Source organism: Sitophilus oryzae, unplaced genomic scaffold (genome assembly GCF_002938485.1).
Source record: "Sitophilus oryzae breed Bouriz unplaced genomic scaffold, Soryzae_2.0 scaffold_1977_pilon_pilon, whole genome shotgun sequence".
Lineage (NCBI taxonomy): Eukaryota > Metazoa > Arthropoda > Insecta > Coleoptera > Curculionidae > Sitophilus > Sitophilus oryzae.
The window spans coordinates 1,979,260-2,005,987 of record NW_022146698.1 but is presented as its reverse complement, the minus strand read 5'-3'; the positions used below and the strand labels follow the sequence as shown (position 1 = coordinate 2,005,987).

Sequence of the window (26,728 nt, the reverse complement as noted above, 5' to 3'; positions counted from 1 at the left end):
TTGGAACAAAGGCATATCATTTATTAAAAACGAAAAACAAAATAAATTTTCTTAACATAATTTAATAAATTAATATTTAGTGTGATAACCTTTGGCGTTAAGGACGGCTTGCATTCTTCTTGGAATTGATTCTACTAGATTTTCAATTGTTGGTCTGTCAATGGTATTCCAGGCTTGAGTAAGTTTTTCAAACATCTCATTGGCATTTTTGATGGGTCCCAATTCACGAACTTTGCGGTCTAAATGTTCCCATAAATTTTCAATCGGATTTAAATCTGGACTTTGTGCTGGCCACTTTAATACTGCGATCTTTTCCGTGTCAAACCTTTACAAGCTCAACAACTCCTTTACAAGCTTTGAAGCGTGCTTCGGATCGTTATCATGTTAAAAAATGTAATTAACGGGCATACTTTCAAACGAGTATGGCTCCATTACATCACGAATGATGTCTCTGTACATGAACCTGTCCATTTTTCCTACCACTCGATGAAGAGGCTCCACGCCATACCAAGAAAAGCAGCCCCACACCATTACGTTACCACTTCCATGCTTCACTGTCGGTCTAACGTATTTTCTTTCTAGTCTTTTGCCCTTTGGTCGCCTAACATGTACAATACCATCACTAGAAAACAGATTATATTTGGACTCGTCACTGAATAACACCTTTTTCCAATCTTGCACAGTCCAATGGATGTGGTCTACGGCAAATTGTAACCGTAACTTGATGTTTTTTTTCTTAGTAATGGATTTTTGGCGGGTCTGCAGCTTTTGAGTCCACTACTCAGTAATCGTCTCCTTATCGTTCTTGCCGAAATATTGCAAGGTTCAGTTTCTCTTATTTTTTGTAAAATTTTCCAAGAAGATAAAAAAGGATCATTATGCGACACAGTTGAAATTCTTTTATCCATGCGGGTATTTGTAGCTCTAGGTCTTCCAATGCTTTTTCCCGGATATACGTGACCATACACTTTATATTTTTTAATAATACGTGACACCGTGTTTTTTGGAACTTTAAGTCTTTCAGAAATTACACTCTGTTTGATACCTTGGTTGTAGAAATCTAGAATTCGCTGACGAATATCACTAGAATACGCTTTTCCTTTTGCCATACTGATAATAATAGTTCAATTATTGTAAAACTGTGTAACACAAACGCTGGCTAGTTAGAAACTATAATTATCTAGAATACCTTTTGACAATTTGAATATAGTTCCAAGTTTTTTGTCCAGCCCCAAAAAAAAAATTACTGATAATATTGTATACAAAGATAATACTTGAATACTACATCTTATTTTGTTTATGTTTCCTTAGATTTATGCGGTCGTATCTAAATTCACTGTTCAATGAAATTTTTCCTCTTCTCAAAGCAAAAGACTTTTTGTTTTGTGTCAAGATAGTTTGAGGAACAGTTCTTCTAAAGGCTAGTTGGTCCATTTTACCTTCTTGTTTTTTTGTGAAGATGCCAAGCGTTTGTCATTGCCATATCAAGGCAATGAGCAATAAGGGGGTTTTATTGTACAATTTTACAAGCTGTGGCTGTTCGACTTGTATAAACTTCTTTTCTTTCTGTGAATACCTTTTTACGGAATTTATAAGAGCAATTCCAGCTGCTCAAGATCCAAATGTCACTATATTATTATCGTTCCACTTAACAAATATAATGTTCTGATCACTCATTTTTGTATAGTCAAAAACTCCTCGGTTTTCCTTCTTCATAGTGGCGCTGGAATTCAAAGGAGACATGGGTAAACGATTCTCGCGCATCGTTCCAGTGCTAACGATTCCTTTTTCAAGAAGAGCTTCCAATAAAGAAGGCGACGAGAAGAAGTTATCGAAGAAAAAATGAAACTTATGCTCCAGCCATCTTTCTCTAATTCTATCAGCATAACTCAGAACAACCGATGCACCAACTCCAAGGTCTTTGTAGTCCAAATTTACATAGGTCGAAGCTCCTTGATATGGTTCAAACCAGTTTGTATATCCTAGACGTGTAGTTCCAACCCAAAGCGTGAATCCATAACGAATCGGCTTGTTGTGATTAAATTGTTTACAGCCATGTCGGCCATTATAAGGAACCATTGCTTCGTCTATACTACGGTTTTCTTCCAGAGGAGCCTTTTCCAAAAAAAAATTATTGAGGCGATTGAAAAACGGATGCAGTTCGCTAAATTTATCATTTTGGTCTAGGTGCATATTGTCACGAGAAATAGCTTCACTCACCAATATATGAGCATCTCTTGAATTTTTCCAGTACCTACATTCTTCTTCTGGAAACACTTGAATATCCACTTAGGAACAAAATACCGAAGAAACATTTCATTTCTGAAATATCAACTAACGCGGTCTTATTCTTTTGTTGAATGTACCGATTTGTTTCTTCCACTAACATTGTCCAGGTTTCATCATCGAAAAAATATTCGAAAAGTTCTGTTGGAGACAACAAATTTTCACAACAGTTATATCTTCTGGAAAGACATAGTCATCAGCTAGCAAATCCTCTCTCATAAATTGGTAAATCTTTTTTTTCTTATCCTGTAATTTGGATTTTTGCGCGGGGTTGTGTTTAGCTTTATACTGTAGATCACTTAGTGGTAGTTCATCTTCAGAACTCCATTCTTCTGTTACCTGAATGTTAACTTCTACCTGACTTTCGTTCATACTTGATGGCAAATTATTTATGTCGAGTTGATCCTCAGCTCCAGAATCTTCATCCGTGATGTTGCCACAAGCATTGTTTGGTGGTAGCAACATAATAGAATCAGCATTGACCTCATCTTCCTCAAGCATTGCCAATGTCTCATGCAAGGAAAATCCTCTAAAAAAATTCATAGTATCCTATATGCTTATTGACCTAAATATAGGACATCAACATTTGACACCCTGTAGATCACTACATTTTTGAAATCAATAAAAAAACAATGTAACATTCATTTAAGATTATATTTATGGCAATTTCAGCAATAAAAAATAAAAATTCAAAAAAATAGACACTCACCTTGCAAACCGTACGTCATAGTCCGACATTTTGCCAAATTCTCGATATTCAATTATTTTTTACTTTACACCTTTTCACTTTTTGCCGTTCCTAACTCTGCTTACTCGTCAACATGTACCTCTAAACTGATCGCCATGTAAGAAATGCACCGAGATTAGTCAAAGTTTGGACAGGATTGAACAGGTTATGTCCGTCCTAAATATAGGTCAATAGGCATAAATGGGTTTTAATTAAACGGTTCTGGATAGATATAAAAATATTTTTTTTTAATATGCGTTAGTATCTTCCAAATAGACACAGTTTTCTATTAGGGTATTTTTATGATACTACGAGTATACACTCAACATTTAAACCAAAAATTTAAAACTTTAGTGATACGGCTCTTTCAGAGCAGAGATGTTCAGTCGTTAATACACACCGCCCGGAACAGAGAAGCTATGGAAAATGTTATCGCAAACATCCATTAATGGATCTGCACTAGAAGAAGAAGAGATAGTAAACTTTACAACCCATAGCATTTTGCACTCTTTTTTATTTGTTTAAAAAATTACCTAAATAAAACAGAAAAAAAAGGGGTTTGGTTTGGCACATAGTTCGGTTTTAAGTCACATTCACACACAAGGTGCAGAAGGTACCCATCATGGGGTCCGTTTAATTATAAATTTACTTAATGTCACAAAATTACAAATGATATCTTAAAAAATTATTTTTTTGTTACAGGTACCACCCACCAGTGGATCTTCCCACTACAATTATAAGAAGCATTACAATAGCCATAATATTGTTCTTATGGCTGTTGTGGATGCCAATATGCGATTTACATTGGTAGATATTGGAACTCCAAGGAGGAACAGTGACAGTGGTGTTTTTCGCAGAAGTATTATTGGGATGGGCTTGGAGAATCAATTCATGAAAGTTACAAGAGCATGTCCTCTTGATAAGGACAGAAATTTGATACTCCCCTATGTAGTAGTTGGAGATGAAGCATTTGCTCTCACCAATTATATGATGAGACCCTATCCTCGAAGTGGAATACTAAATAGAAGGAAGAAGATTTTCAACTACCGGTTAAGTAGGGCCAGACGTATAGTAGAATTAGCTTTTGGTGCTCTGAGAGGTCGTTAAAGAATTTTTGCGAAACCAATTATTGCTTCTATAGCAACTACAAGAAAAATTGTGCTAGCCACAATTTGCTTGCATAATTTTATTCTTAAAAGAGAATCCTCTTTGCCAATCAGGGATTCTAATTACCCATTAGAACCAAGTACAGGCCTTATTGATATAGGCCGAACTGGTAGTTATGTTTATACCAGAGTATAGGCGGTAGTAATGGTAGTAATGTTTATACCAGAAATGCTGCTAATCTAAGGCAGATTGTCAGACTATTTTGAAAAAAGTGCAAAATAATGACTTTTAGATGTATGTAAGCAGATATATGTCTATAAATTATATATATTTTTTGTATAAAGTGGTAAAAAACAGAATTTTGCTTTTGATCCACAGAGTGCTCGACAGGGTATAAGTAGCTGCTCTTTTTAACTATTGATTTTGAATGAAACTATTTTAACGGGTGATAGGAGAGGGCGAAATAAGAAAAAAAAAGTTCGATAACATGGCGGTTGGATCTGCACCATTTTTAATTTACAGGGTCTTTAAAATAAGATGATGATGGGTTTTTTGGTAATATTTACAAAACGTCTAGAGATAATTATAATTTTATACACATATCAATGTTGTAACAAACACAATTTGTTATCAAATTGTTTTGAATCATGTTCAGAAGGGTGTTGAACCAATAACCACAATTCTTAACACTTTTATCAGAGCAAGATATTTGTGAAAGAAAAATATACAGTGTGTCAGTCTGTGAAGTGTGGTGTTTCATTATTGGATACCTTATCATTCAATGCAAATATTAGTAGGTATTAGGCCACTTGAGCTAGACAGCCACTTCCGGTCCAGACACCGAATTCCAGGAACCCAATCAGATAAGAACATGTAAAATACGTTAATAAATAAGGATAAACAGGTTTGAGCCGCGGTGAACCGCTTTAAAACAGAAATAAACAGGTTTGAAGAAAAAATGAACAGGTCTGTTGTTTTAAACTAAAAGTTGTTCAAAGCAGTTCAAAAGCGGTTCACCGTGGCTCAAACCTGTTTATCCTTATTTATTAACGTATTTTACATGTTCTTATCTGATTGGGTTTTTGGAATTCGGTGTCTGGACCGGAAGTGGCTGTCTGGCTCAAGTGGCCTAATACCTTCTAATATTTTATTTATTTTTGAACCTGGTTCAAAAATTAAATAATTTAAAATTATTTTTTTTTAATTTAATTTAATTAAATAAAACCAAATATGTTGTGATGCATATATATTTATAAAATTTAATACATTTTTAAAAAATTAATCTGTCTCATTATTCTCCTCCTCTTCTAGTATCTGAAGAAATTTGATTTAAAGGCGGTTTCTGTTTCTTAACGGTAACTTCCTTAACCCCTCTCCCATGAGAACTACAAAACCATCAACCCCATCTGGTTTATTCCCTTCTGAGCTTCCTAGGACTTTAAGTATTTCCTTCTGGATTTCTACGTCCTGTTTTCCAGAAACAGAACCTCCCTAAAAGTAATTTGAAAGTTTTGTAACAAGTTTTATATATAACTTCAGTTTACATAGGGTGGTAAAAAAAATTGGTGAAACAGGTAATTATAAAGTGAACATTTTTAAGATTAAAGATAAAAATTAAGATTTAAGTTAACAATTTTTAAGTTAACGATGAAGTGAACATTTAACATTTTAAAACATTTTTAAGTGAAACAATTATTTATGGCTGCGGAACATAAAACAGTGGACAGGCATTAGTAACATACAGACGTTGATCCACACAGCCAGAGATAGGGAAGCCATGGAAAGTGTGGTCGCAAACATCCATTAATGGATAAGCAGAGAAAGAAGAAGAAGAATTAATTTCAATCTTAACCAAAAGATTAGCTGGATATTGGGCAAAAGAAAACTGCTTTAGACGATCAAAGCATATGTTTCATCGACGCGACGTTTCGACCTCGATGATGAGGTCATCTTCGTGACTCTAAAAAATGTTTTACATTGAATTTGTAGAATAATAAAAATGAATGGGGTCACATTAAAAAAAATGAACAATTATTATACATAGAAGTTAAAACTTGAAATGAAATAACATAGATAAAATAAAATTACATACACAGTTACACTGAAGAAGACTGAAAATTTTCACTTTTAGGTATACATTACTTATTATTTTAACTGTTTATGTATGTAATTTCATTTTATATAATAATAATAATAAACTTTATTTCTAAATTACAATAGAATAGTCAAAACAAATACAATAATAAACCTTTTACCTATGCATCTATATGAAAACGAAAAAATACTCATACAAACAATATCTTTCTTTTTTCTTCGTATGATTTTAACAATTTATTATACATTTTCCATAAAAAATTCATTTATGTTGTAATATACTTTTTCTAAAAAATGTCTATACCTATGTGGCGGATTCATCTATCCAAAAAAATCCTTATGGGTTTTTCGCCACTGCACTGCAAGAAAAATCTACAAAATAAAATAGTTATTTTTTGTAAACACTTCTGCGTTAAACCTAAACGGACGCTGCTTGTCAGAAGTTGTGTTTACAGTAATAAAAATTTGCCTAACAAAGAAAAAATGCTTACGTTTCGGAAAGTTTTCTCTTTCCGTCGTCGGAAGCAAAAGAATATAAAGAATCAAGAAAAAAAAACTATTTAAAATATTTAAATTGAACTATTCGAGAACACTTTACTTTTTAAAGCAGATACGTCTACAAGAAATCGTTGACGTTCTGTTAAAATGATATTATATTAAGTTAAACTTCAAAATTAACAATTACTACCTGATAATTACTTAATAAGGTAAAACCAAAAAGCCCAAACTTTCTGTATGAATATTTTTAAATTTTACGTATGTTATGTTTATTTATGTAATGTTCTTTAAAATCAAAGAAGCGATTGCCATACATTACTAACATCTACAGATGCATGAGCAATACATTTATTTTTATTAGATTGAATTAAAAAAGCCTCTTTTATTTTTCTTTTAGAGGCTATCGCTTCTTTCATTATAATTTTGGCGTTATTAAAATTTATTCCGTGCCCTGTGTCCCATGAATGCTGACAAATCTTAGATTTGTGTGTTTTTTTTTATTATTTAAGAAAGGGAGATTTTCACAAATCTAAGCAAAAAAACTTTTCAATAAATCAGGCAAAAACCGCTTTTGGTAAAAAATGGTTTTTACCGACTTCTCATTCTGGGGTACTCAATTGTTGTTTAGATATAATATCTCTGAGATTTCTAAAAAGATATAAGGTAGAATTTAATTATGTTATTTTATTTCAAGTTTTAATTTCTATATATAATAATTGTTGATATTTTTTAACGCGACCACCTCATTTATTTTTATTATTCTACAAATTCAATGCAAAACTTTTTAGAGTCCTGAGGATGACTTTATAGAGGATGAAACGTCGACAAAAATATATATGAATTGACCATCTAAAGTAGTTTTCTTTTGACCTACATCCAGCTAATATTTTGGTTAAGATTATACACTGAGGTCACGAAAAACAATTCATATGTGTAACAAAGTATGGTATGCAACATAATCTTAACTCTTTCTTTTATTTCTTGAAGTAAGGTGGAGGACTTGTAAATGGAGTTGTGAAACATTTGTTGCCACAGGAACTTCTGTAGATTGGAACTCTTGAGACACTGATGATGAAGACGAGCAGGGCAAGCTTGCATTGGAAATAGTCCTAAAAAAAATAATAATACCAATATCATTAATTATGAGAATTCTATCCTTACATTGTATTTTCATTAGTTTCATCCAGAAACTTCATTAAGTCATAATACTTAAAGGTGGGCTTTGGAGGTACATCAGCAGCACCAGCACCACTTGGTACATACGCAGTTACCTTCTTCTTAGCCCTCATGAAGTCATCCCTCAGTTGTCTCTATCTTTTTTTACTAAATCTATGGTAAATGGGCCTGAAAACAATAAATATTATAATTCAAAATCATGGAAGGTTGCTAAATAATTTGAACAATCTCCAGTGGTCAACTAGGGATAAAATGAGATATTATGCCAAAGTAAGTAGGTACTAAAGTAAACAAATCCGTATAAAACATTTCTGTTCATATTATTGGGTTTATTTTGTATTTTATGTTGGTTAATGTTTGTAAGCTGTTCAAGGAAAAGGATGTGCCATCAGAAATTGCTGGGGATTTATCGATGGTACTGCACGTCAGATGTGCCGGCCAAATATAAATCAAGAGGAGTATTATTCTTTCCCATAAAAGATTTCATTGTCTAAAGTTTCAATCAGTCCTCTGACCTGATGGCATTATTGCTAGTTTGAGGGGAACTTTCCCAGGAAGAAGGCATGATGCTGGTATTTTCAGAGACGCCCTTTATATGCCGAGTTAGAGGCAAAAGCAGTATTTGGTGAAGAGAAATTTACTTTCTATGGCGATCAGGCCTATGGATAAATGGAGTTCCTGTTAACCCCATATCCAGGAAGGGTAGAAGATTTGCTTCCCTATCAACTGGAATTCAACCAATCTATGAAGAATTTACGAGTTGCAGTTGAGTGGGGTTTCCAAAAAATCATTGGACAATTTGCTTTTGTCGACTTCGGAAATAATCAAAAATTGCTGTTACAAGATCTTGATTCAATGTATTTTGTTGACAAATTGTCATACCTGTTTATATGGAAGTCAACCAGCAACCTACTTCCAAATAGACCCACCTACATTAAATGAATATTTCGGATTGTAAAACCAGTTTTTATTTTTTTATTGAATTTTACTTATGTAAACCAAAAAATAGTGAAGAAGTTTAGGGTATTTTTTATGTTGGAAAATTTGTGGTACTTTATTGTTAAAAATGTAGTTTCTTTTTTTAAAAACTGTAACGTTTTTTTAGTTCGTTACATGTCTTTGTATATGATATATGATGTCTGGCGTATCATCACCGGATTCCCTATCGTTCAGGCCGGATAATTTATTTGACGCGCTTGGCGTAATTTTTACGTTCTCTAGTCCACAACCCTGTTACCGTTTGACTGCTCTGTGGAGGCGCTGTCAACATCGCTTCAAGGTTCGCTCTCTGCGCTGTGGACTCACTTTTGCTTTTGTCGCTCTGTAACCATCATCAACACACCATTCCGGCTTTTAGAAATGGTAATTATTTAAATCTTGCTGTATAATCTGAATCAGCTACTATTTCAAAGCAACAGGTAAAGATGAGATATTATCCTTTTAGATTCGATATTATTACTGCATATTTTTAGGGTAGAGTTTTAGATGTCCCAACTTAACTTGTATTTGTATTTTGCTGGCACGTTGGCGTTCCTTTTCTTTTGTCCTCCAGAATGTTACATGGAAGAATGGACAATTTCTTTGTTTATTATTGAGCCCTCGGAAGTAATTCGAGGTAGGTTTATTGTGTTTATTACACCTTGGTAGGTTTTAAACACGAGTTTGGAATTTTTGGGGTCCTATGGTTGGATGCCCTATGTACGGATGTACTGTGGACGAGTGTCCCATGTAGGGATGGTTTATCTTATATATAGAGTGCCCCAGCGTGGATGTAGCTTGAGCCCCATGCTGCTTCTTTTCCATTTCTAAGCCTAGTCAATAGTTACGGCTATATTGATTCATGGTGTCCTCATTCTGGACCCTTTTGGTGTATTGGCCAATAGGATAGCCAAGAGACAGTACAGAGATGCGAGCCCACCTCACGCTTTTACTGTTTAAAGCATGATTGCATAAAGAACAGCTAAGTGTAGATTTAAGTTCTAGTTTTCAGTCGATTTCCACTCTTAACATAATAACGTACATTTTAAATAATATCGTACAGACTATGTTTAGTGGTTAGATCGTTAAGAACATTCATGTCGATTTAGTAGTTACAATATGATTTAGATCTTAGGTTTCATTACATTACGTCTTGTAATAGTACTACTTTCTATAGATATTACTATTGCACTATTTTAACAGATGAATAACCAAATATAGATTCTAGAATCTACGGGTTGCAACATCTCAGATTTAACATCGCATAAAATTTAACAAATTAAATAAAGTAATGCTACCTTTCATATATTTTCTATAACTTTACACGCATTGTATTTTTCCATAGTCTTTTCATAGAACATATTTAATATTATTTACATACATAGCTTTACTCGACATATAACCACTATAATTATTATTAAAATTGTACAATGCTATTTACCATCAGAATACATCATGAATATGTCATAGTCACTAGTTTTAAGTAATAAACAACTGTGTTTTCTTTCTCTGTTCATGCCTGGCGCCTAATATTTGTATTTTTGATTTATTATGGTTAGTTAGTTTCTGGTCCAGTGAAATACCTTATCCACGACTGCTCTACCAACGAAAATCTACCGTTCGCAGTGGTAATGTTTTATAAAAAACGCTATAAAATTTCATTTAGTTTTTTTAATGTTATTTGTATTATTTATCATATTCTTTATTATGACAGTTGTATCGATTACATTAATTTGTACTTTTACATATAAGGAACTTATTATTTGGTTTGCTAAAACAAGAATTTATAAATACTAGTATACTTGATATAATTATAAGAAATAGTTTTCTTTACTTTGCTTTTATTTATTTGAATAACATTGTTAATTAACGAAACTGGGAACAAACTTATAAACTAATAAAAGTAAATATAATTTTATTTAAAGAAGAGAGAAATTATTTAAAAGATTGTCAATTAGCAATTGTTGCGATTTTAATAATTGACTGGTAGTTTTTTCTAATTCAATTTTCTCCTTTTTCATTTTCAAATTTCTTTTTCTCCAAATTAATTTTCTACCCCCTTTTCTAATTCAATTCTTTCAATTCTCTCTTTAAAATCCATTTCAATTTTTCTTTCTTCTAATTCAGTTTTCCTCTCTTCCAGTGCGATTTTCCATTCTTCCAAAGGAATTCGCCTTTCATCCAACTGTAATTCTTTTATTTTAATACTGTTATCTCTTTCATTTTTTTCTTTTAAGTAAGATTAACATTTTTTTTCCTTATAGGTTCTCTTTTGGTAAGTCTTTTCCGAATGGGACCTCAAAATTAAATAAATCATATAATATATTTAATATAAAAAAGTAGAAAAAAGACTCAAAGTCTCGGTCTCAACGTTTATACAATGTTAAACTGTTACACGTGTTTCGCTCATATACGAGCATCATCAGACAAATACAATTAAAATTAATCCAAATACACGTTCACATTTTACAATTAAAACAACACTGTGTTGTTTTAATTGTAACAGTTTAACATTGTATAAACGTTGAGACCGAGACTTTGAGTCTTTTTTCTAGTTTTTTAATTTGAACCAGGTCTCTTTGAGAAAAATGGATGCCTTCTTTAAATATTTTAATATAGGCTATTCTCAGTTTTGTTTAGAATGTAGGTAACTTACATTTGTAGTTACAGGTATAGTACAAGACTTACCTAATACTTTATTGTTACTAACAATTGGTTTATTTGGTATTGAAGTTTCAGAAATCGCTTTATGTATAGCAGGTGATATTTGAGGCTGATCTACTACATTGCTCTCTTCTTTTTCATTAACTGCATCCTGATTTTCAATGATAATTTTTTCAGTGCCATCAGTTGGTATTGAATCTTCCATTACTAAAAAGTATAAATTATTGCTGTTAAAGTATTTAAACTATAATTGTCACTTAAGTATGGAATTAACCACAATTTATTAAATTCATAGTTGATGAAAATGCTATTAGAAAGCATTATGTGTGTTAAGATATATAATATAAATAATAATATAAAAATACATATCACTATCTACCATAATCATTATTAAAAACACATATGCTTCTAAGAAAATGTGAAGCTTCAGCCACCTCCTCATTTAAATCGTTATTATGTTCCACAGCAAATTTTTCTCTTATTTTCTTTCCCAATTCACCTAACTTCTGCTCTTTTGATATTTTCTTTGTTTGTTTGAAAGTGTAATTATGTTGTTTACACACATTTATTATTCTTACACAAAACTATGGAGTGTAGAGGTAAGGAGAAACAACTGTTATGGGACTTTTATTGAAAAAGTGGTCACAAAATGGGAAGAATAAGGTTTCACCAAATAACCACAATGGCCCTAAAAACGCATAAGTCTAAAAAGTGAAAAGTAACCATAGATAAGAGAAAAGAGAATAAAAATAAATAAATAACATAACCAAACATTACCCAAGAAAAAAACTTTGTTTTTATTTTTTAGAATATAAAATAATTATTTTTTATCCATATTTTGTGCTTTATTTATTATTTAAGAATGGTTAAAGTGTGTGTGGTGCGAAGTTGATTGAATAGCTGATGGAAAAATAAATAGCAAGGTGAAGGGTTTATTTTTTCCTTTGCTTTTTTTCGACCTACGGTATGTAAAGTACATATAATTCAAATTCAGTATTATAATATTTGTATTATATGTAAAAATTAGAGTCTATCAAAAGTGTAGTAAAGATTTGTCGTAAGATTATTTCGTAAGATTATTACATGTTACAAAGTATATTTTTACAACCTGAAATGTAACCTGAATAAAATTTATTTTTAATGATTTTAAAGTTTGACAGACATGCACAAATTGTTGGCATTTTTTAAACAAGTAAAAGTAGGAAATACATTAAAAATTGTACTTTCAAGAAATATATTTAACTAAGTGCTGTATTTTAATAATCTATCATTTTAATCAAAATCATCGGGATAATATTAGGTATTGATTTTCAGAAAAGAATTAGATTACAGCGATGGTCAAAAGCATTAGATATTGCTTTGAAATCTACAGATAAAGTATGGCGGTTTCATTTTAAAGAACGAGATGTTAAAGTTTATGATAAAATTATCATCAGAAATACTGTCCACTTACAGTATTTACATAGGAAAATATTGGAAGATGAAGCTCTATCTACTACCTGAGGAGTTGCAACAACAGCAACAAGCAAGAAGGGAACCATTAAATGAATATTATACACATAAGTATTATTATACACAGAAAAAGTAATATTATACACATAAATATCAACATTTTGTAGAGCAATAACAGAATAAAATACCAAAATATGAACACCAGCTACTGAAACAGCGGCGGCAAAAAAAACGGCGTCAGCGATGCCTATGAAATGAAGATCGCTGTCATTTTATATTTATGTAAAATGATATGGAGAATGTCATCGGTGTTCATTTCCGAGCCAACTGGACGCCGTTTTTTCTTCGATCATACGGTATTATTATACACATATGTAAAGAGTAATATTACACACATAAAGATCCCTTGATAAAGATCAACATTTTGTATAGCAATAACAGCATCGAATAATGGAAATAATGGACCCTATTGCTCAAATCAAAAACAAAATTTCAGCATTACCACTTTATTGGTTATATCAATAAACCTAAAGAAATTGAGTTTATAAGTAGATCCTACAAGCAAGCAGATCTTAAATCACATAATTTTAAATGAAGATTTATTTATTATAGTATGTATATTTATTATAGTAGGTATGTATAAACTATATAAACACTTGCATCTTGCATCTTTTATTCAATGAATTAACAAATTGCAGGTTATTTATTCTAATAACGAAAAAAAACTTGGATCAAAAAATATTTTCTTCTGATGAGGTTTATGAATATAAAAGTCTGTTGAAGTTTGGCCATTATGTGTTGGTATACAATTTATTTATGATGTTACAGTAGTTAAACCATCCTAGTAACAAAACATGTTTAAAATCGACTATTCTTAATGAATGGCAACTACCAACTTGAGAGGAAGCTAAGAGAAAGGTTCTATTGGGTGGACTACAAGGAAAACATGAGGATCTGGAAGGGCTATAAAATTACGTCCCAAACCATGGGACAATGGGAAACGAAATTCAAAGGAAAAAAATACAATACGTGGGATGCAAATTATACTGCAAAGAATTGAGAAAAAGAATTATTAAAAGTAGTTAATGTTACGATACTTAAACCATCCGACTACCAAACATATTTAAAATCCACTATTCTGAATGAATAGCAACTATCAACTTGAGAGGAAGCTGAAGAACGATTCTATTGGGTGAACTACAAGGAAGACATGAGGATGTGGAAGGGCTATAAAATTATATTATTCCCTGTCCTAAGCCATGTTGGAATAGCTGGGAGTGAAAAAGAAGATAATACTGCACACGATTCTTGTCTAAAAGTAGTTGATGTTAAGGTAATTAAGCCATCCGACTATCGAACATTTAAAATCCACTATTCTGAATGAATGGCAACTACGATGGGAAAACGTAAATAAATACTTGTACAGTATAAAATTATGTTGAGGTGAATTCAAAATTAAACAGGTACTTCAATAGTGTCTTAATATTCCAACATAAAAGATATATGTTTAAAAACAATAATAATATGCCACAAAGGCGTGTAGTCACACAAACTTCTCACACAGAGAATACGCCACACAGGCTAGTCACAAAGACTGTTCTCGCATAGAAAATATAATGCACAAGTTAATAGGCCAAACTACGCTAAGGGACTAACTACGCTACAGGGGGTAGTCACAAAGACTGTCCTCACATAGAGAATATGCCACACAAGCTAGTCACAAAGACTGTTCTCAGTTTTTTTTGGTTTGGATGGCTCTACACAATGTGTATACAGCCACTACATTAACAGAACTGATTATGACTCATTCTAAGCAAAAAATAAACAATGAGGTTTTGTAGTACTTTTTTTATTCTATACACAAATGATTATTTCAAAAGCAAAACAGGTTATGAAATTAGACTTAGACTTAATAAAAGAAGATAGAGAATATACTCAGTGAATTTGGCCAGCGTTATAGGCAGCTGTTCTGCAAATAGATAAACCATTCTTAACATGGAATCGCTAATTACCTAACAAGAGCGGAAAATTGATTTTTCCGTACGGCTGTAGAAAAAAATAATATTACGCGCATAGTTACCTTTGTAAAAGTATGGCAAATTATTGATACGTTTTTTCTTCGGCTCAATTAAAACAGTGGATTCCCACATGCCATTCAAAGTTGAGCGATGGTAGACAAGTCTTTGATGACTTTCAGTTCACGTATGGGCCAGACCTTCCTTGGACACAGATTTTTGTAAAGTGTAGAAAAATGCGTAGTCCAGCATTTAAAAAATCAAAGGTGATCTCAATAACATCAAAAGGATTTGGTTTAACTCTTGCAGCTTTAAAAACTTCAGCCCATTCATTTGGAAGTTCCACACGCGACTTTTGCTGTACAAGTCCAAAATCCTTGTCGCATTCCATAAACGAATGTCCTCTGATAGGAAAGCTGATTTTGATGTCATCAAATCTTTACTGCACATGCACTAAGTGATGAAGGTAACGGTTAACCGTATAGTTCTTATTTTGACCCCCACATGAGTCGCAAAATATATCAAGGACTCTAACACTGCTGGGTAGAAAGTTGTAGACGAAATGATGCAACATCGAGCAAACCTCGTCAGAGCCTTTTCGTCCGTTTGTTTCAGGATAAGTATAAAGAATACTTCGGCTAGTCGATAAAATATGAATATTAAAAGAGAATATAGACAAATGTCTCTTATAATAAACATCGTTTGTGCTGATGTTGGGCACTGACAGATTTTTAGCAAAGTCCATGCATATTGCTTCTTTGTTCTCATTTGATCGACTAGATAGTTTTGCAGCCTTTTTTCTTGAATAAAACTGTTCAGCTTTATGCTTGTGCAGCATATTTTCCTGTCGGAGGGTATTGATTTTGTCATTTAGTTGTTTTTTCTCTATGTCATTTCCTGAGACGTTCTTAATTTTGGCTTCTAGGGACCTAGTAAATACTATATTTGGCAAATGCCAAGTATTCATCACAGATACTACACGTATCTGACCTTGGATATCCAAATGATATGTTGAAGTCTTGTGAGAAGATGGATCTATAAGTTTCATAAGACACACAATATTTCTGATCCTCGATGGTGTTTTTGTACATATCGTACATTTTTTTGACATTCAAATCCTCAGGTAGGTAGGTTTTTGACGAATCCTTTAGGCTGTAGTGACTTTGACGTCCTTTAAAAGAGCTAATATGATTGACTACTAGATCTTTAATTTCCTGTTTGAACTTATAAGGTCTGTTTGAGAGTCTTCCTCGTTTATCAGTTGGAGCGTAGCCAGTCATTTTTAGAGATTTTTGAAGAATTTCAAGGTTTTTCTTGGTTATACCATGCAAAGAAAGAAAAGCCTTAAAACAAACAGGCACTTCTTTTATCTGGCCTTCTACAGAAATTCTGACATGATAAGCATATGAACTGTCATGTAATATTGCGACTTCTTCTGTCTTACGTGGGCGTCGCTTTTGTATATGACACAAACTAATAAGTCCACACAAATAGATGTTCTGCTCGTCCACGGATTTTAATAAATTAAACTCACGTATTATATTTTGTGTACACACTTCTTAGCATTGCCTCTAAAGTTTATGAGCGAATACTGGAAGCAAAACTCGTAAATCAAATTGACAACCAACTTGAGGAATCGCAGAGTGGATTTAGGAAGGGCCGTAGTATACACGATCCTATATTTACAATTAAACAAATAACGGAAAAAATTAGAAATACAAATGTCCAAGTTTACCAAGCCTTTCTTGATCTTGAAAAAGCCTTTGACAGACTTCCAAGATCTGAAGTTCAGAAAACCCTAATAAATAAAAACATTGACCAAAACTTAAGAAGAGCAATAATGAGTTTTTATTCCGACACTAGAAGCTATGTAAGGACCGATAATATGCATTCAGAAGAGTTTTCAATTCGTGAAGGTGTTCGACACAGGGAGTGTCCTAAGCCCAATTTTATTCAATTTAGTTATGGATGATGTAATGAAAGAAACCAGACGAGAGACATCTAAACTTCTTGTAGGGTACCAAAATATGCAGCCTGTGTGGATCAATGAATGCGCTTTCGCTGACGACATCGTTATATTTGCTAGGAACGAAACAGAACTTAAAAGAAATCTCAATACATGGAACAACAAATTATCTTCCAAAAACCTTAAAATAAATGAGAACAAAACAAAAATAATGATTAGCGGAAAGAGTGAAGAAATGGTTAACATAGAAATAAATGATCAAATAATAGAGCAGGTAAATTCTTTCAAATATCTGGGAGTCCAAATAGAAAGCCAGGGACATCAAAACCAAGAGATAACTGCAAGAGTCCAAAGCGCTGCAAATCTATACCATAGCATAAAGAACACATTTCTAGGTAAAAAAGAGGTATCATTGAAGACCAAAATCAGCGTGTTTAATTCAGTATTCGTACCAATATTAACATTCGGTAGTGAGAGTTGGGTTCTCACCAAGAGACAAGAAAGCTTAATACAAGCAGTAGAAATGAAATACCTACGAAAAGTGCTAGGGTTACGAGGATGAATAAACTACGCAATTCCCATATTAGAGAGTAGCTGAAAGTCCAGCCAGTACTAACAACTATCGAAAACTGCCAGTTGAGGTGGTACGGACATTTGAAAAGACTCAACAAAGAGAGACAAGTAAGAAGAGTATGGGAGGCAAAAAGGCAAGAAAAAAGGAAAAAGGGTAGACCTACAACTACTTGGGATCAAAATGTTGCAAAATTACTTAAAACTAGAGGGATCGGCTGCGCCGAAGCAGCAAGCATGCCCTGGACAAGAAGTGGCAAAATTTTATTTATGGAAAGTAGCTACTAGAAGCCTACACCTTCGGGTAGAAGGCCTTCGATTATATATATATATATATATATATATATATATATATATATATATATATATATATATATATATATATATATATATATATATATATATATATATATATTATATTTTGTCTTGCGTCAGCCGGAACATTATCAAAACACTTGAGCCGTTTACAGCGACAATCGCTTCCTATCACGTAGTTTTGTAGGTTGTTTTTTAGAAACATCGGTGAGTTTCCTGTAACGTTTTCTCTTTTTTCCCTGAACTTGCGTAACAACAAAGTCTTCACTGTCATTAACACTACTTATTGGGTCCATTTTAATGTTTATTAGCTCTACAATATTCAAATACGACTTGTGGTTGCGATCTAACAAATTTGATAGATAAATAAACACGAGAACCGGTTAACAGAATCAGAAAAAAGCAACTAAAGCAACAAGAGCGTCAAATTAGAATAACGACTTTTTGTGACGTTCCCCCTTCTTAGCATGTGGCGCGCGGACTCTCCTCCTTTTTAGCCAGTACAGCTTAACTTAAATTTATGATATTTGGCGACTCCTCCCTTTTTTCGCCTGTGTAATGTTCCTAAGTGATAGTTCTGCATATTTAAAGTTGAATGGACTGAACAGATCAAAATGAGCAAAAATTGACATTCCGCCTATTTAGCCTGTACCCTTCATATTCAATCAAATATCTTAAAATTTATCTGAGATTCAGAAATATAATATATCACAATAAAAATAATAAACAGTAACAAACTAGTTGCTCAGTAAGATAAAATAAACTCACCTTAATTAAACTTCTTATTCGGCACAGCAATGGAACTCAGAACCACCACAAAACTTTAACTAAACCTGAGAAACTTTAATAATTTTAATTTAATAAGCACGTACCACTTCTTTCTCTGACGCTGTCTAATACTGTTTTAGACGGTGATACTGTATTGCGTGTTATTTGAAACCTTTTTAAAAAGTGCAGGTACCATGAATTTTGGGCTTGTTTTTGTTTACATTCGAAATTCCATTGCGCTCCGGCTTTTGAAATATTTGTTTATTTTACGTCAAATAAAGAAAACGTTGCATAGAAAAATAGTTCTCAAAATTATAATTAACTTTAATTTTAAACTAAAGCTTTTTCATCTTGAATAAGATTTACGAAATAACTTATTGAGAAAAAAGAGGCACGGTCTATTGCTTCTGAATAATCGATAATAAAACAACATATTAAATTAATTTTTATACTAAATAAATGTATGAAGTTATTTTAAAGCTGCATTATTTATTTAAAACCCATCACCAATTATTACTTTAAATAAAATTTTCTTAATTATAATTAACATTAATTTTAAGCTAAAACGATCACAATATTTTTTCGTCGTCTTGAATTATATTTGCGAAATAACTTATGAGAAACAATAAAAAAGGGCCTAGTATTGCTGCTGAATAAAAATCTGTAATTTATTTCATGTGACATGAAAATAAATTTGTATTTTTTTGAAACCCGCGGCTTCACGTATATGATTCACGTCAAATATTTATGTGTTTTGAATCATCTGTTCTAAAAATGTTCGGCGCATGTCTTAAATTTTAGGTTTTTGCTACAGCAGCGCCACACTGTGGTCAATTTTGTCAAATTAGCCGGAAAAAAATATTAGTGAAAATTACTTAACTTTGATTGATAACTATATACGATTTTATATGTTAGGTATCATAAAATTACATTAATAATATAATTAATAAGAACAGGTCGTATACAGGGTGTATAATAATTAAAAACTTAGAAATGTTTCGGTATTTTTTTTATTTTAAATAGATTTTGGTCACGATCATTTGCATAATATGTTACATATTTAAAAATTATCATATTATAAGAATAATACTATGGGATCTTACAGATTTTGCTAACAGTAGTAAGTGGCATGTTAAGAAAAATTATAGAAATATGTTATTTTAGGGAAATAGTGTTACTTAAATATTAATAAAGGGAAAAAAAACATTAAATATCATTGATGCGTGATTACCTAATAGCTACTTAAATTATGAACAAAAAGCTGATCTTATATACTAGAAGTGGTCGCCAAATAAAATAAAAAAAAGAAAATACTAATTTTAAAAAATAAGGCTTAATAAGTTTAAAATGTCTCTTGTACATTCGATTCTTTTAGCAGACTAAGCAATTCGCGGGAAAACACACTAGCATTTTTAGATGGAAGCTTTCGAATACTTGATATTAGAGAATCCGAAGATATCAAGAACATGTGAAACAGGTCTTCATTTGTCTTTACTCTAGATGTTTTTCGAGTATTGTGTTCACGATAATGTCTATATTCTTTGTGCCTTGCCTCTTGGACATCTTCAGATAGTTGTCCAATTGGCAAAGACAAAGAGTTTATGATATCAGCACCGTGGATTAAAATTTTATACACGGAAGCTGGCATACAAAACCAAGGATAAAGTTTGACAAAATGCCTAGCTGTTTCTAGCGCATATGTTCTAAACGAATCCACATCTATATCAAAACCAGAGGATAATGCCTGAAGTAAAATTGAAAATTTATAAATTAGTTCTTCGTCAATATCTGTAATTTCGCTAGATTTTTTGTAATTTTCAAAAAATCTACGGGCCGTGTTACCGTCATTAGTGCTTCCATAACCTTGTTTCACAACATCAACCAGAAGACCCAATTCAGATTTAAACTTACTAATTATACATTTTTTTCTTAATTCAAAAGCAGATTTTTCATTTTGAGAACCCCGCACCTGCCATTTCTTAATGTCCAATCTATATGATAAATGAAGAATACATTCAAAAAACCGTATGTGAGCGTGTAACGTTGAAAGTCCCAATTCATATGCGTTATTGTTTATTGGACGTTTTAGAATTTCATCAATATTATTCATGTCTTTTGGACGTGCACCACAAACATAACAATTTTGAGAAGACGAATTTTTCATTAAATTGTTGCAAATTTTTCCATCGACCATAGTTTTGAATAGAAGATATTTAACAAAAATTTCTTGGCCTGAAGATAACAGCACCTTTGTTGGGGTTAATGCTGCTATTTCACTTTCTACTCTAGTTACTTCTAATTGCACCATTTCGGTTGTTTCTTTTGTAAATGCAAAACGAAGGGGTCTGCAAAATCTGGTCGATGAATTTCTTGGATTTTGCCAAATAATTCTTTTAAATGAATTAGAATTATTACGAAAATGAAGTCGTAGAGGCACTAATGACGTTAACAAGATATTAGAATCGTTAATATCGATGTTTTGGGTAAATTTTTGTTGGTATAATGAGTGACCACCGCTCCCATCTAAGCCCTATTTACAGTCAAGCTGACTAAAGTTCGTATCGTTTACAGGTATTTGGTTTAGTATCTGTACTAATACTTCATCTTGAACTGTAAGTAAACGCTGACTAGTATGATCTAACAAATCTTGTAATTTTACTACAGCACTATCTTCCGAAATTCTGGTATTTAATGGATAACATTGAGATTTAGATTTTAATACTAAATAATATGGCGGATAAAGATTTGCATTTCGTTCTTGTGCGCCTGTTTGCAATAAAACGTATTGGTGCATCGTCATCTTTGTATCCACGATTAATGCTAATGCTTCATCCGGCGAATAGGCTTTAGGAATTGTTTCGTTATCCATTGATTGATCAAAAAAAGTTTTGGCTTTTTTCAATATATCTGAGCTATTAGCGGTCACTACCTTATTTGTAAGGTTAGCAACACTTCTTTTTCCGGCTGATCTAAAACTAATTTCTGCAGCCAAAGCAAGTTCTTCAGCAGTTTTCGATTCAACCAAATGTGAAACCTTATTTTTTTGACTCTTAAAACTACATTCAGAAAAAGATTTTATTGGACGACCAACATTTTTGTTCTGATAATCGCTTACATGAGTAAAGAGGTTTGTTTGTAACCAACAAGAGTACTTTTTGTAAATTTTTTATAATTTTGATAGCACGCATTATATCTTGACAATAAATTGCTGCAAAACTGCTTTATATGGCTCAGTATTTCTGTTTCCGTTCCTTCCATTAAGCTATCGTCTCCGACTATTTCTTTAATATATTGGAATATTTTTTGTAATACTGGCGGACTAGTAGATTTTGAAATAAGCTTGTTTGCTTTTAAAAAGTTAACTACCTCCAAGCGTTTAATATAGGCAATACGTCTTAAAAAATGGCCTGGACTTAATAGACGGACTAGGACGGTAAATTTGTAGGTTTGGTAAAGTTGTCTAATAGTTTAACTATCAACTTAACTTTATTTAAAACTGAAACCTCATAAGACTTTTTTCTGCTAGTTCATTAAAAAATGTATATTCTAATAATTAAAAAAAAATCTAACCATATCAAAATTATTTACTCATATTTAATACTCAACAGAAGAACATTAATGTCAAAAAACTTACCAACAATTATTGTTCTTTCCATTTTATATAGTATTAATGACATATAACTTTTTGCACGGAATACGCAAATTAAAAACTTTACTCATGTGCAAATAACAAGATTATTTAGTTTAATTTGTCAACTATACTACATTTTCAATCAAAATAGCAGTAAATTCGCAACGACGTTTGACATATTTGATAATGAAATGTTCTTAGCAACTGTTTCAAAGCCTACTTATGGACTTTTTGACGCCGGTTAGCCTCATCAGATTTTTCAATAATTTCCTGTTAATTTTTAAAAATTGACCACAGTGCGCCATCCTAATTCTTCACTTTTTTGACAATTAATACAGGGAGTTTTTTCTCCTTACCTCTAGACTCCATACACAAAACCATCATCGGAATATCGGAAATCGGCTGTTTGACGGTTTGCCTGTCACTTGTCAACATTTTTCATTTAGAACCAATCACGTAACAGCCATTACACAAGTCTAGTAGGTTTAAAAATCTCGCTGCCCGGTGGCATTTATGCCAACCCTAATGGGATCGGTATATGGAGATCTTTTTCTGTGTTCTAATTGGATGCCTATTTCGCGCCATTGTTTAAAATATAAGCACATAAGCAAAATAATGGCACGAATAGCTATTATTTTCTTAGGCAAGGCGCTGTATGTATTAATTTATGACAGACGAATAATACGAAGTTCTATTCGACACATCTAAATAGTTAATTTTATGTTGTAATATCTGGGTTCTGATTATATCTGACTTTTATATTATTTATTTTACATATGCCTACTAAATAAACAGTATTCAATGAAAGTCCCTACATGATTCATAATTTTTTTATCGCATTTTAGGTCCTGAACTAGCAAAATGACATTCTATCACACAATTGCATTATGATAAATAAATTTAAAATTTTGAGAGATTACATGTGCGTCGTCATCTCATGGTATTTGCTGATGGTTATTGCTTTGGGTAACGCAGGGGTAATCTTTCATTTTTTATTCTTTAGGTATATTGACAATAAAACAACAGTATTATGATAATATACTCCTATTTATTATTAAAAACAATATCAAAAAATTTACAACTCCTATTAAGTCTACGTTTTTCTACTTTTAGTTGATCCAACACTTTTATTTAAATATACTGCTGTCTGCAAACTATGCGGTGTTCTCTTTTTTAGCGGTAATTAATTAAAATGTGTGTACTGATGATCTTTTAAACTAGCACAGATCTTTACTTCTTGTCTTAGGCTACCCGCTGATAATCTTCTTTTCCCGGTGATGCAATGTTTTCTTCTGCCAATTGCAGTTGGTTGGACACCAATCAATGAAGAATGTTTCCTTCTTGATTGTTTTTGATTTGTTCCAGTAGGAAGTAAGCCTCTGTATGTTCCAAAAGTGTGTAGTATTAATCCAGTTTCTGTTGACGCAAATTTATTAGCATTTTCCAACAATTTTTTTACTGCTGGAACGTAAATATTTGGTTCTTTTTCAACCCCATCATTAATTCTAGTAATTAAATTCTTGAAATTGTCTGTTGTTTTTTTCAATTTCATGTAGAACTCCATCGGTTATCTTTGGTAGCATTCTAATTAACATGGAAGTGGGGTATCGGCCATTAATAAAATCAATCAGACGTTTCTCCATATACATTTCATAACGTGTTGTGATTTAATCTACTAGCTATACCAGGTTAAAAGCCATGACTCTGTTTAAAATACAGTCTTTCAGTATTCTGAATACTTCATTATAATTTGTAGTATTGCTACACCTAAGCAGAAATTTTTGTCTATGGCATGTAGCCCAATCTTCTTTGTTTTTTTAAATAATTTCAAATAGTACTTCTGAAATGATGGGTATATCTTATATATTTGATAAGACAGGCGAATATCATGATGTCTTAATGCCTCATCTTCAGTTACTGCATAAACAATATTTTTGATTAAGAAATACAATTCCTGTCGATGTGTTTTTAATATGTTATGTTTACAGTTACATATCCACGTCCAACATGCCTTTAGAAAGTGAAATTGGCATAATAACAACACGAAAGATTTTTAAAGAGATTTTCTTTCTTTTAAATCATTATCTGTTGAAAAAACAGTAGGATAATTTTCTTTAAAAAAGTAATCTTTGGGCAAAATCATTTCGAAATTGAGCCAATGCTTCATCAAAAACGCATTCTCTTAGAATAATATAATTTTTCTCAAAATAATATAATTCTCTCACAACCAAACCAAACCAACGACGACGACGGCTTCTGGTCTTTTTCTTGATACTTTCTTCATGTATTATAACGTAAGCTGCACCCGCAATTGCAATTAAATCTTCATCTGATGACATGATGAATCTAAACTAAATACAAGTTGTTCAGATTAGCAACTAGAAGCGGCTAGGGGCGAACGATTCCGCATGCATGCGTTCACTAAGTGTGTACGTAACAGCGAACAGCGAAAAAGTACTTCAAACAAAATCACCGCATGTGTGCGGATTTGGTCGAACGTATGCATTCGCTAAGTGTGTACGCGGCTTGGTGTCGTATCTGTTTAATTTAGTTTGTGGTAATACCTAATCATATTACTTTGTGTTTGGTTTGGTTTGGTTTGGTTCCCCCTACATATTGAAAAAACGGTTTCAACGATTTTTTTTATCTCTGAGCGTTTGTGAGTTATGCCCATTGATAATTTTCAAACTGTCATCCTGTATGTCCTACGCCAATGCATCATCAGGTATACCTACTTTTCATGCAAAAGAACTAATGCCCCTACAGTGGTGACTTCAGACTTGAGCAAGGCTTGATTCGACTTTGAAATTGAAATTTCCTATCCTATATTTCCTATAAATTTCATTTATAGCTGTAGTACAAGTTATCTCTGACGTGAATCTTGTACCAAGATTAGAAGCAATGGTAGTATCCGTTAAGGTTCTGGATAAAATTTGACCTGCAATACTCGTTTTATTTTGTAAAGAGTCTTCTATATAACCCTCCGCTATGGTACTGGACTTCCATCCACCGCGTCGCTTAATTGTATTAAGATTAGCCCCAGAATCTGCCAGCAAACTAGCCGAGGATCTTCGGAGGCAATGTCCAGTATAAGGATGAGAATCGGGCAAATTTAGAAATTTAGCAATATTGGCAGGCATCTTACCAAATGTGTTGATTCCAACTGGAGTCGTGGCACATTTATTCTTAATATATTTTATAAATATTCTTGAATGATTAATGGTCGCTGGACCGAGAGCTATGTACTTTTTGTAATAATTCAAATATAATGTACTAGTAATAACAAATGTTCGTTCCACATTAGATTTTGTATCTGGAATATGCACGATTAATGAAGTTCCTATATCCTCGATATTATTTAATGTCAAATTGCATAGTTCTTCACGACAGCACGCTCCAAATATGCCGAAAATTACGGCAACTTTTTTCATAAGGTATATTTCATCCGACGCCTCTGCAAGAAATTTTTCGATCTGTTGTCTGGTCAATATTTTCGACTTCTTTGGACGATATCCCTCACCTTTTCGCTTCAAAAAAGCAATAAGCCTGTAATATTTGCTTATGTCCTGATTTTGTTATTGTCCTGAATAATTTTGACTAAAGCGTTGACGATTTCCATATTTTGGACTTTTCTTCGAAGTATGCCAAAAGTACTTTTTCACTGAACTTGCCAGTGCCACTAACAGTTTTTAGGTCACACCATCTCTAAAATCGATTATATGAAAACTCGTACTGATCCTTGGACTTGTTGGGTAATAAATCAAAAGTAGTTCTATTAGCCGCTTCTTCAATTTCTGTGGGAAACACTCAGTTTCTTGATCACTTTCCATCATTTTACAATAGTTGAGGCACAAATTTGACATTAGTTGACAACAAATGATCGAATGTTTGGAATCTTTCAATTACCCTAGCAACCATAAACTTCATAATTAATTTGATTTCAGAATGACATATTAAGAATTATTCATTAACATAAAAAGTAATAATACCTTGATATATACGAGCATAAACTTGTTTGTAGAAAAAATAGTGTATGATATGTGTGCTAAAAGTGATTTTATTTTGTTCGTACTTGCTTTAATATTTTAAAATCTTCTATAAAAGGAAATCCTACTATGCATGGAGCATCCAGGTCAACTATTTGGAAATTTACAGACTTTTCTACATTCTTCATTTTACACTTTACTTCAGTTTCACCTATTATATTAATTCTTGACCCATTATAGCCTGTTAATTTTAATTTCGATGGATTTATTTTTACTCTCAGGTCTTTTGCTACCTTTCTGTTTAATATATTCACTTCAGCACCTGTGTCCACTTTGAAATCTACATTCTTTCCATTTATGAGTATTTTTCGATGCCATTCTCTTACTATACATACACATTTTGTTGTTGTTTTCTTTCTGTGGTACACTTTATTGTACCTAAAAAAAGATCTTCTTCACTAGAAACATTATTTTTATCATCTGTTATTGTGCTGA

The 26,728-nt window shown here is 32.4% G+C and overlaps 4 protein-coding genes across 4 annotated transcripts; 2 read left to right on the top strand and 2 right to left on the bottom strand.

Annotated features, from left to right (window-relative positions):
* Positions 1-1,611: 1,611 nt before the first annotated feature.
* Positions 1,612-3,024, bottom strand: LOC115883712 (piggyBac transposable element-derived protein 3-like). Its single transcript, XM_030902110.1, has 3 exons — positions 2,996-3,024; positions 2,388-2,815; positions 1,612-2,288 (listed from the first exon to the last, which is right to left on the bottom strand). The coding sequence occupies exons 1-3, from the start codon at positions 3,022-3,024 to the stop codon at positions 1,612-1,614; spliced, it is 1,134 nt and encodes a 377-aa protein (XP_030757970.1).
* A 760-nt stretch (positions 3,025-3,784) lies between these two features.
* LOC115883711 lies at positions 3,785-4,120 on the top strand. The gene has a single exon (XM_030902109.1). It carries the CDS (start codon positions 3,785-3,787, stop codon positions 4,118-4,120), a length of 336 nt encoding a protein of 111 aa, XP_030757969.1.
* A 1,296-nt stretch (positions 4,121-5,416) lies between these two features.
* Positions 5,417-8,163, bottom strand: LOC115883780. The gene is made up of 3 exons (XM_030902189.1): positions 7,874-8,163; positions 7,679-7,821; positions 5,417-5,611 (listed from the first exon to the last, which is right to left on the bottom strand). The coding sequence occupies exons 1-3, from the start codon at positions 7,999-8,001 to the stop codon at positions 5,559-5,561; spliced, it is 324 nt and encodes a 107-aa protein (XP_030758049.1). The 5' UTR covers positions 8,002-8,163; the 3' UTR covers positions 5,417-5,558.
* Positions 8,164-16,961: 8,798 nt separating this feature from the next.
* Positions 16,962-17,525, top strand: LOC115883710. The gene has a single exon (XM_030902108.1). It carries the CDS (start codon positions 16,962-16,964, stop codon positions 17,523-17,525), a length of 564 nt encoding a protein of 187 aa, XP_030757968.1.
* Positions 17,526-26,728: the final 9,203 nt, after the last annotated feature.